At 31.9% G+C, this 12080-nt stretch overlaps 1 protein-coding gene across 9 annotated transcripts; it reads right to left on the reverse strand.

Annotated features, from left to right (window-relative positions):
- Positions 1-3361: 3361 nt before the first annotated feature.
- On the reverse strand, positions 3362-11277 carry LOC133831499 (putative disease resistance protein RGA3). 9 transcript variants are annotated; one of them, XM_062261826.1, is made up of 10 exons: positions 10859-11277; positions 7447-10763; positions 6441-6611; positions 6133-6311; positions 5653-5824; positions 5406-5563; positions 4868-4974; positions 4519-4742; positions 3702-3785; positions 3362-3591 (listed from the first exon to the last, which is right to left on the reverse strand). In XM_062261826.1, the coding sequence occupies exons 1-3, from the start codon at positions 11162-11164 to the stop codon at positions 6593-6595; spliced, it is 3642 nt and encodes a 1213-aa protein (XP_062117810.1). In that variant the 5' UTR covers positions 11165-11277; the 3' UTR covers positions 3362-3591; positions 3702-3785; positions 4519-4742; positions 4868-4974; positions 5406-5563; positions 5653-5824; positions 6133-6311; positions 6441-6592. The 9 variants fall into 9 exon arrangements, 8 of the variants coding, with proteins under 8 accessions (XP_062117810.1, XP_062117813.1, XP_062117812.1 ...); XR_009892525.1 differs by lacking the exon at positions 7447-10763 and having other exon boundaries at positions 4076-4742; positions 10859-11055; XM_062261829.1 differs by lacking the exons at positions 3362-3591; positions 3702-3785 and having other exon boundaries at positions 4213-4742; positions 6133-6285.
- Between the last annotated feature and the right edge of the window lie 803 nt (positions 11278-12080).

Raw genomic sequence — 12080 nt, forward strand, 5'->3', positions numbered from 1 at the left:
CTTAAAAATATGAATAAATTTTTTAAGCTTTGTTTTTAATTATTGGGTTAGTTTTGTTTATAACAAAAATTACATTTTTCATAACAATAACACTTTTATTTCCTATAAGTTTAAATAAAAATTATTTTTTCAAGAAAAAAAAGCAAAATTGACAATTTAATTAAATACATAAACTTAACTTTTATTCATAATAATTTTTTAGAATTATTTTCATTGTACACTTTTTGAGAAAAATATTTTTTATATCACCAATAAAAAAATGTGTGTTTTAATTTTTTTTTTCTTGAGGACTAGCAAAATATTATGTTTTGGGGTATGATACCTCTACAAAATAGAGTTATTTGACCACATTTTATATGATAGTTGTTGCTTAGTTCTTGAGTTTTTAATTGATTTGTTAAGTTTTTACGTAATTTTGAATTTATTAAGTTTATTTTAATTTTATAGATTTTTGTGTTTTTATAGTATTTTGTTGAAAAATGTTGTTGTTTAATTTGAATTATTGTTGTTTAGTTATAAGTAAAAAAATGAACTTTTATTGATCTTAAATGTTAAATTAAATTAAGTTTTAATTTGTATTTTCAAATAATTAATATGATTTATTTTATATTTAAAATTATTTTATTATAATTTAATTTATGTTTATTTTGTAGGGAGTATGTTGCATTTTTGAAGAGCAAGAAAGGAAAGAAATCTGAAAAAGAAAGAAAATATGACATTTCTAAAAGGGGACTTTACATATCTATACACATTGAATTAAATAATTACATCTTTGTTAGTGATAAAAATATATACCCAAAACGTATTAATTATTTTTATATATAACCGATTTGATTTGTACATTTTTCCTTAAATACTCACTAACATACCAACTTTCTTAAAATAACATAATTAACCAACTTATTATTAATTCATATAACTAATTATTTACTTTATTTGGTTTTATTATTAATAAAGAAACACCATGGTTATACTGCTAGGTTAGTAGAAAATTAAAAAACAAGTAGTAATCGATTGCATAATCCATGGAGGTGAAGAACAAACATTTTGGATATTGTTTGGTAGCTGTTTATTGTGTATTCTAATCTTATTTGTTATAATGGATATAGCATAAAACTTATTTGGTCTCATTTTTATTAAGAATATGTTTCTACTATTATTATCTTTTGATACCAAAAAGTAGTCTTTGAGACTCTATTAGATACTAAACAATAGCTCTTGTAAGTATGATAACAAATGGTAGTTTATAATATTTAAGTGTTGGATACTAATAGGTAATTTTTTTTTATGTAATATATATTACAGAGTATATAAATATAAATCTCCTATATTACTCACATTCATAAAATCTTTCCTTAAATAAATGTATTTACCAAACCACTAAGTATATAATTACATGCATGAAAATTTATTAAGATATAAAATGTTCAAACATTCACTTTCACTTTATGGATACACATAAGAATCTAAAAGTTATTTGGTATTAAAAAATGTGTTGGATATCATTTAGTAGATAAATATGTGTAGAATATCATGTAGTATCAAAATGTATAGATAGAATACCATTTAATTGGTAAATATGTAGAATAGTATGTAGTTTAAATTATGCAAATTTTTATTTTGTATGAAACCATATGGTACCATTTAGTATTAAATTATATAAATATTTTAAAATAATGTAAGACTATATATGATACCAAATCCCAAAAATTAGGAATTGAACACTCTCTCTTTCAATATACCAAATCAATCGTGAAATGCAAAGAAAATAAGGAGAAAAATGATTTAGTCTTGTAAAGCAAATCAATTAAATAAGGAAATAGTCTATGTTAGAAAATAAGTAGGTATAATAAATAAGTATATATTATTAGAAACATTATTACAAATTGCGATTACGTATACTTGCGTAGCTTAAATTTCGCAACAAATACATTGTTAGATAATATATTATATAGTAATAACTTTTATAGGATACTAACAAGTATCAAACTATATAGAATATTATATAGTATCATTTTATTAATTATGTCATTATGTTCTCAAGAATGGTTAAACACATAGACTATCAACTATAATGATTATGAAGTGAGTAGTGCATTTTGATACCATTTGGTAGCTCATTTGATTTTTTTAACAACTCAATTGATGCTTTGGAAATTGAATCTAGATCATATAAATTTGAGATATAATTTCATATTTAAACTAGATTGAAACTACATTATCTACATCTAATTAAAATCTAGTGATGATCATCTTGAAATATGTGTAGATTCAACTTACAACAATGCATAAATCCAACACCAAAAAATAATAAATAATAACAGCATAAAAAATAGGATACCAAATAGTATCCAAATAAATAATTTTGGAGATTAAAGTAAATAACATGGTTAAATAGTTCTAAATAAAAATAAACTACTTAGTTGTATCCAAAATAATAATATGTATTATAACAAATAGAGAAGGATACCAAATAGTATCCATTTGCATCTATTTTGAATTTTCTACAAGTAGTTATAATGATTAGTGTTAAAGAGAAAATCAATTAAATAAGGAAATATAATTTATGTTTGTAATATACCAAATCAGTCGTAGAAGTCAAAGAAGAGACTAAGATATATGATTGATGAGTCTTAAAAAACAAAACAATTATATAAGGAAATATATTGAATGTTAGTATATGTTAAATGCAATATTGGTGTATGTTAAAATATAAATAGGTATAATAAATAAGTAAATAAAATTTAATTGTTTGTTATTTAGGTTAATAAATATTATAATATGGGTATATTAAAATATGAATGTCAAATTAGTAATTATTTATATTATAAGATGTGTGAGTGTAAATCTCCCTTTCTAAAATGCAAGCCTTAGCCCCATTCGGCCCAGTAGCCATCAGACCCACGAACCCACTCCACCAACACCAGGCCCACCTGCTAGAAGTCCACCACGCCAGCCCACCTGCCCCCTTGTCCTTGAGAACACCAATGGTCTCCTTATCTCTTTGTCCCACAATGTCTAAAAATATCATTTTTTTTACCCAACTATTCTAAACATTTTACTACAAAATCAATCATTATACCCCAAAATTTACCTACACATCTTTTATTATGCCATATTATTCTTCATTTAAAATTTAACTTAATCAATTTTGTTGACACCATTTTTCGTCAACTTAGATTAGAAGAGCACTAAACACTGAATTAAGAAAGCTAATAAAAAAAACACGAGATTTTACGTGATTCAACAGTTAAAATCTACCTAGTTCACGAATCAATATTATTGAGTGGTGAAATTCTCTCAAAGCTTTTAGAAAATAATTTTCGCAGAGTATTCTTAGTACCAAATTGTCTGTCTCGGCAAATGAAAATTTCCAGTCTATTTATAAGATTAAATAAATGCATTAATTACATAATATCCCATTATAATCGGGATTTATTAACAGATTACAACAAATCTACAAGATATAAGGATTTTTAAACAGTAACCGTGACTCATGTGATCATCCATTCTTAACATTTCTGTTACATTTTTCTGAGGCAGCAGCTGCAACATCTGCAGGCACCATAACCTCCCCAGTGTTGATCCATTCTGTAAATGTAAGCAGTTAATCTCATGTATAAAGAAAAAAGAAAAAGAATAAAAATACAGCCACAATTATCAGATATTATAAAAGGGATAGTGCAGAACTAGACATATACCAGAGGAGCAAACTGGTGTGAAAGAACAGGGCAAGAGCAACATTTCTTGCTTCGTCATAATAGCCACTTCTCAAGAAAAAGTATCTGTCTCAGAAAATAAACATGATTTAGTATGGAAGCGAATTAATAACATCAAAACTGAAGTAAACTACATACTAATGCATCAAACGTATTCAGAAAGACCATTGTGACAGCGTGAATGTACAAACACAAATTCATAGCAGTTAGGAGTATAACTAATAGAAAAGTGTCTTGACCAATAAGCAAGAGAACCTATGCCTAAACATCCCCATTTTATTTTTCATATACTTAAATCCAACTTCAACACACAGAAAATTAAAAAGGAAACAAGTATAAAATTGTAATATACTCACCATTTTGTCAAGAAGAATAAGATTGTAATGTAATGAATATTGTCAAGCTAAAACCATTTCAAGAAAACAAGTATCTAGTTAAGCTAGAAGAAGTATGCCAACTAGCTAAAACATTTCTTGCTCAGCAACACCCAAAATGTCAAAATAAACTGCCAAAAGGCTCTGAAAAGAGGAACACTACAAAGAAATTTCAGATTCAGAAGATTCACTGCCCAATGGCTACAAAAAATCTAGATGAGTTCCCAAGAACATCCTGTTGGATAACATCATCCCACAAAATGCCTCAATGAAAGAAAACAAAAATTTCTAGACAGAGAAAAGAGTAATTAGGCTAAATTGTGAGTCAACAATTACTAAAAATGATACAAGGTCTCTAATAACCAAAAAACAAACAAAGTTCGGTAGAATTACGCCATTAGTGTGTTGGTGAGAAACGTGAATACCAAAAGAAACTAATCAATCTCCATTTGACTGAATTGATGCAGAGAAGTACTATTTTTCGATTCAAACACCAAGGGGTCTAGTTTCAAGAAGCTAAACGTGACTAGAAGAAGCTTCTATAAAAACTCTTGCAGCCAAGATCTGATCCAAGCAAGCCCAATCACCCAAATCAATGCCAACATCCCAGCCACATGAGAAGACCCCAGAGGAAGAGGATCAGCACAACCTGTAGAAAAACCTTTGCAGTTAGAAGGTGACATAAAGAAGCAAAAGAAAGCTTAATCAAATAGTTGCCATTTGATTACCATTATAATCATGAACAAATAACAGATTCACATTTGACTTGCATACCTGAAAAACTAGAAAATTGTGAACCATGAGTGCAGATTATTGGACTAACTGCGACTTTTTTAGACATTTCTGCTACGAATAGAACTAGAAATAGCTTAACGTTGTCTCTGTTTGAAAATTTAAAGTAGAAGAGTACAAGTCAAAAACGAATTGAAGTAACAAAAAAAATAATAATAAATACATTAGGAAATGTATATGATTAAATAAAGTTCACGTTGTCCTCCAGTAGATTCTAAATCACAATACTAAATATTAGAAAGTCGATACATGGTTAATTGTGTAAGGCAGTATGAGCATGAGATATTATAAAGATTTCTAGATAATCACCAAAATGGGAGAACTATCATTTCAACAGTATTTATAGAAGTGAAAGTAGAGAAATACTAGTGGAAATGTTTGTAGACAGTCCTTATTTGGCTATCTCTTCAAGCAATTAATGATGATAAATTAAGGAGTTCCTAATATGTCAATATGCTTGCATAGAAAAGTAAATTAATATTTCCTAAAAGTAAATTGATATGAATTACAACATTTATACCTTGGATGTTAATCTCTGCTCTAGTTGGTCATGCACAAAAAAATTGAACATGACATTAACTTCACAACGAACATAACAAGTTTCCATTTCAATGATTTCCTTGTAGCGATGCAGCTCCTTATTTACAAGCCCAAGGAACTCTACACGTTCTCTACTCACTGATAGCATGTAACAAGTTGAAAGTAAATACATCTTCTAAAATTATCCAAAATAATGGACAAGGGAGCTTAAAGTGTCTAATTCTTACAGATACAGAAGCTCAAAACAGCCAATGCACGACTTAGTTCCCATAACTGCTCTTGCTCTCGCTGGCTCTTGTGCTTCTCTTGCGGTTGGAACAATCATTTCTCTCAATGCCACATTCTCCTCACTACCCTTAGATTCCTTCATTCTTGCTTATTCTTCTTCTCTCTCTTCCCCTGCATTAAATAATGTAGAATCAATCAAGTAAACAAAGAAACATACAAGGGGCTACAGATTTCATTGGCTTAGACCTAAACTTAGTTGTAGTCTGCGGCAGCCAGACATAACTGAAAGCACCATCAACATGTGCTAACTCAGCTAAGCGCCAGTCATGGGACTGATTGATCATTACTCCATATTTATTTTGTGATACATGTAAGAATGAAGAAAGCAGTGCACAAAACTATCTCATTTAGAAGAGAAGCACATTCTTTTCACAACCCCCAAAATTTATTAGATAGTGCAGAAGAATAGAAAGTATTACCTTCATAAGTTCTACTTGCATCTCAAGATACTCCAATTTCCTCCTTTCTGATACAAAATCCTCTGATGGCAATGCAGTAACTCCAACAGCTCCCACAACTTCATCTGTAGTGAAGATGATGTTGTTTCCATCTCCATTTGGAAAAACAATCTACTGCAACAAACTTGAATACAACATTCCTGTCATTGCAACATTTGTAAAGTGCAAGTCATTTATAGAAAACTTTCAAAATGCGCAGCACTTTAACCCTACAAGCTTTGTATCATTGACAAATCTTGGAAAGAGAATAAGAAAAAAGCTAGTTTTACCTCAAAAACAAGTCAGATTTCAATCGGTACACAAGAGTGAGACTTCTGAGCTAGAAAAAGAAATAACCATCATGAATGGACATGATAATAGCCTTAATAGCTTCGTGTCTTTATTTGGATCATCCGCATTGCTTTTATACCTCTCATGGTCATCATCTTCTCCAAAGTGGCCTGAAACAGAGTTAGATTGTAAGAATATCTCAATAATTAAACATTATTATTCACTGATACATAATGCTTTTCAATACAGAAACCCAAAATAGCACAATAAAAGGTCCCAAAATAAATCCTCTACAATTATGGGAAAAAAAAAGCCTCCGCGTTGTCAATCGTTCTCTTTGTGCCAAGTGGAATATAGAGTTATATATTTTGTTTCCTTTACTAATTCAGTAGAGCCCTTCATCAGATATATCTATTAAAAATCAAAACGAACTACATGGAAGGACTCCAACTTTTCAATCAATGGCAATGTCAGCTTATATTCTTATCCTCATTTGCTCTGTAAAATCAGTTAAAAGACAATTTTCTAGACAGTGTACATTAACAATTATAACTAGCTTCACTCCATGCCTGGATTTTATAACCAGGAGTAGCAGTAATGACCAGTCAGTCCCAAGTGGAACATTAATGTAATTTGAACCCATAGTCAATCCTCTATATTACCAACATGTAATCGCCACAAAATGTGATTTTAATATGCTTCAGCCTTTCAAGAACCGAAAAAAATAATAATAATAAATAAAGTAAGAAGTTCTTAACAATCAAATCATAAGCTCAACATTTTGAATTAAACAGAAGAAAAGCACACATTTTCTTAGTCGGTCAATGTTACCCTGTTTTTTTTTCCTATCAAATTGCTGAAAATTGTTTTTATTTTATTTTGAGATTTGTAATTTAAATCATATCAAAATGAAGTGGGGAGGGGAGAGGGATTTGCAGAATCATAAGAAATTTATTTTAATTTGATAAGGAAATAAAAACAAATATTCCACATACACGTTTATACCTCATTTTCTTCTTCGTTTCGTTGGGGTCTGGATATAAAAACAAGTGTTGTATATGAGAAATCTTATCCCAATCTTCACCTATTTCCCTTTTGCATCTCTTCAATAACATGGGACATCTGATAATGGACAGTGAGTTCAAAGTGGTGAGGCTTCGAATTCCTTCAGGGAATGATGTCAGATTGGGGCAACTATCAAACTCAAGTTTCTTAAGCGATTTGAGGTTGTGGATCCACTCGGGAATTGTTGTCAGACTATCACTCCTTGAAACTTCAAGTTGTTGCAGACTTGTAAGATGTCGAATTCCCTTAGGAAGAACAGTCACTATATTTGGCAACTCTCTTAATGACAGCGAGTAGAGTCTTCCACTTAGGGCTTTCCACATAATGCCATCATCACCATCACCATTAAGCATGTCTGCTAACCCCTCGCAATTTTCAATCCGCATATTTTGAAGTGACGAGAGATGTAGAATACCTGGACACAGATCCTTCAATTCAGGGCAACTCTCAATCCACAAGTAATTGACAGAAGAAGTAAGGCTCTCGAACCAATCCGGAAGACATTCTAGATCCTCAATCTTAGTTAGACGTAGTGTTTTCAATTTGGAGAGAGGAGAGAAAGAAGATGCAGCGCTACTGCTCATCTTCATTCTTAATGTCTCTTCCAATGGCTTCAAGCTGTTGTTCTCCAGAGTCAGATATTCCAAATGCGGGTAAAGTGGCATGCAAGTCAGCTTAGGACAATCTTGTATAGATAATAAAGAAAGAGAAGGGAGATAAGGCAAGGACATGTGTTTGTCTTCTTCTTCACCACTAATTACAATCTCTCTCCACCATCCCTTTAGATTAGGCAATCCAATCAACCAAAGTTCCTGTAGAGATGGCAGTAATGATTTTGTTGACCCAGACAAGTCTTCATTGCAATTATTGTTGGATATGTACTCTAAAGACTCCAAGTTCTGAAGATTCAAAACCTTGAGACAGTGGAATTGATTCAATGAAACTAGATACTCACATTTCTTGCAATCCTTCAAAGTTAAGTTGACCAAGTTTATAAGTGAAGAGAGCCAGGTGGAGAGGTTGACACCCCCATAATTTCTTAAGGTTAGTTCTAGAAGATTTCCGTGTGGCTGAAGGCTTTCCATTGACATTTCATAACCAACAATGGTCTCTACCTCATCAATTTCAACATGAGAATCCCACTCCAATGTCAGAGATCGAAGATATTTTTTATCCTTTAATTTTGCACTTTCATACTCTGCTGCCACATCTTTCTCATGTCTCAGATTTATAACTTCCAAATCCCCTCTCAAGTTGTTCAGTCTCATCAATTCTTTTAGCTCACCACCATGCCTTGGGATAGATTTCTCTCTCTTCATCAGCACGTACTTCGATAATGTCTGAAGATTAATTAGCTGACCCAATCCACATGGCATATACTCCAATTTATTATAATCAGAAATTTCCAGGTGCCTAAGATTGATGAGTTTCTCAATATCTCTAGGTAGTTCTTGGAGATGTAAGCAACAATTGAGTTTCAGTGTTTCCAAATTCGACAAACCACTAGTTGAATCTGGTATTGACAATAAATCAATATTAAGAGAAAGATCCAAGTATCTCAATTGCATCAACTGACCTAGTCCACTTGGCAAAGAATTTAATTCGACACATGAAGAAAGTTCAAGATGCCTAAGATTGATGAGTTTCTCAATATCTCTAGGTAGTTCTTGGAGTTGTGAGCAATGATTGAGTTTCAGTGTTTGCAAATTCAGCAAATTAGTAATTGAACTGGGAAGTATCTTGAGTCCAGGATTCCCCGAGAGATCTAAATATCTCAAGTGTTTTAACTTCCCAATAGAATTTGATACTAACTCCACACTTGAATCATTCAAATCCAAACAACGTATGGACTTACAGTTTGATATAATTGCATCGCAAAATGTCTCGTCCTTCGAAGCAGAAAAGTGAAGAATTGTTCGAATCATTTTAGCATGAGCCAACGAAGCTGATATTTCACTTTTGGAGTAAGTATGACTTGTAAAGGACACGTGATGAGTAGTTTCCTTGATATTTGCAAAAGTAGCACATTCTGCTCCTGTTACTTGAACTGCAAGATCATGCATCAGATCATGCATCTTGCATCTTTTTATAATACCACATTCATCTACTTTAACATCTTGAAAGAATGACCCTTCCAACAAATTCATAAACCATTCATAACCCACATCCTCCAAACATTGATCTTGACTTGGATCTGAGAGCTTAAGAAATCCTTGAGCCATCCAAAGGCTAACTAAATCTTTCACCTTAAATTCATAGTCTTTAGGAAATAAACTACAATAGGCAAAACAAAGTTTCAAATGGGAGGCAAGATGATCATAGCTCAATCTAAGGGTGGGTAAGATATCATCATGTTGTTGTTCTGTTATTTTTGAAAACTCCTTATTAAAAGAAGACCACTCTGATTCCTTACTTTTACCATACAATAGATTTCCTATTGTTGCAATGGCTAGGGGGATTCCTTTGCACCTTTCCACAATCTCCTTTCCAATCTTCACGATACTAGTGTTGTTTTCGAGCTCTTGTGATCCATTTTCGAAAGCAACTTTTCTAAACAGAGACCAAGATTGATCTTTATCAAGAATCCCCAATTGATATGGTTGTTGTTTGCTAGCTATTAATTTAGCACTCTTTTCACTCCGAGTAGTCACTACAACTCTACTCCCTACATTTTCACCACTTGTGATTAAAGTTTTCAACTCCAACAAATTTTTACGATTTTCCACCCACATATCATCTAGCACAAGAAAATACCGCTTGCCACCAAGTACTTCCCCAAGTTTCTTCCGTAGCGGCTCCATTCCTATGTCTCCCACACTATTCTCACCCGTCTTAGACTCAATGATCTTTTTCACAATTAATTTCAAGTCAAAATTATCAGACACACACACCCAGATCTTTAACTCAAAATGCTTTTGAACTTGCTCATCATTAAAAATACTTTGAGCAAGAGTGGTTTTTCCTAACCCACCTATGCCTACAATGGCTAGCACCAAGACACTCTCCTCACAACTCTCCAACAAAAGCTTATCTATGATAACAGATCTATCCCCATCTCTCCCAATAACATCTTCCTTACGTACATAGGAGTGAGTATCTCTCACTCTCCTATCACTCGAAGTCTCTCCATCTCCTTTCTCCAAAAGGAAGTTTCTATCCTTGGAAATGTCAGCCAGTTTTTTCTTGATGCCTTCTATTCTACGACTCATCTTGAACCGAAAAGCAAGTTGGTTGGATCCGGAAAAGAAAGTGCATATCTGTAGAGTGGCATATATATATATATATATATTTGAATAAATATTTGAAATTTAAAATTAAATAAAAAAAGTCCTATGAGATTCAATGAAAATACCTGGTTGGCCATTGGGTTTCGAGACATCCTGAGTTGGCGTCGTAGAGCTTCAGTGTTGACCTCGTCCATCAAGTCGTCGGCTTCAAGAACTGCATTGCCCAGCCTGTGGAGCCAGTTGTTGACTTGGTTGTTGTGGGACTGCTTCTTCTCAGCATCGAGAAGCACTGCTTTGATAGTTGAAATGGTTTCATTGAGCTGATCGAGCTCATCGTTGACACCCCAAACCAGAGAGATCTGTTTCACAGCATCAGATCCCAAACGCCCAATGATTTTGTCAACAATTGGAGAGAGGATCAACTCAGCCATGGCTAGGAAACTTGGTTCCAATCCGATTGAAGTTTGAGCTAGTAGTGAAGAAGTTACAGTAGAGAGAGTTTCAGAGCTTGGTTACAATAACGATAAACATATGTAATAAATATATTAAAAGAAATATATGTAGGGACGCAATACATATACTTTTTACTTTTTCCACGATATATGATTTATTAATATGAATTGATTATTGATACTTATCTCTTTTATATACGACAATTAAATATTAATAAAAATAACCAGAGATGAAATAATTTAAAATAAATTCAATGTATCTTATTCTTTAAATGCAAAATAATATTAAGTGGTATAATAAGATAATAGGAATTTTCTTTGGTAGGAGCAAGCGTAGAGCCGTAAATACGTGTCGGACTTTCTAGTACGGTACGAAACTGGCACAAGCACGACACGACACAAAAAAATATGGGTTTGGGCGAGGCACGACATGAATTAAAAATTGGCACGGCTTGACACAGTACGACATGACAAGCCCGAAGGCACAATATGAGAGCACAAACAAACTAGCCCGAAAGCACGATAAAAAACCCGATATTTTTATATTAATAATGATAATAAATTTTTATTTGGGAATTATCTATAAATTAAAATGATAATAAAAGTTTATTATTTTTCTCAATTTTATATTTTTATAATTATATTAATTTATTTTAAGATTTGCGAGTTAAATTTTTTAGTATATATTATTAGGTATTCAAATTCTAATAATTATCTTTGATATAATTTTGTGTAAAGTATTGTTAAAAAGTATATAAAAATATCTAAAACTATAATTTAATCAATGAAATGTATTTGGATTGGTGGTGAGTAGGGTTGTCAATTCGTGTTATCATGTCAACCCATTTATAACTGTGTTCGTGTCGTGTTACTTGTTTATGATCTGTTTAATGAA

The sequence above is a fragment of the Humulus lupulus genome, chromosome 4 (genome assembly GCF_963169125.1).
Source record: "Humulus lupulus chromosome 4, drHumLupu1.1, whole genome shotgun sequence".
Lineage (NCBI taxonomy): Eukaryota > Viridiplantae > Streptophyta > Magnoliopsida > Rosales > Cannabaceae > Humulus > Humulus lupulus.

Coding starts and splice junctions, on each gene's coding strand:
- LOC133831499 (XM_062261826.1), bottom strand. CDS start 11,164: ATGGCTGAGTTGATCCTCTCTCCAATTGTTGACAAAATCATTGGGCGT. Junction 10,764..10,858: donor GAAACCCAATGGCCAACCAG/GTATTTTCATTG, acceptor GCCACTCTACAG/ATATGCACTTTCTTTTCCGG.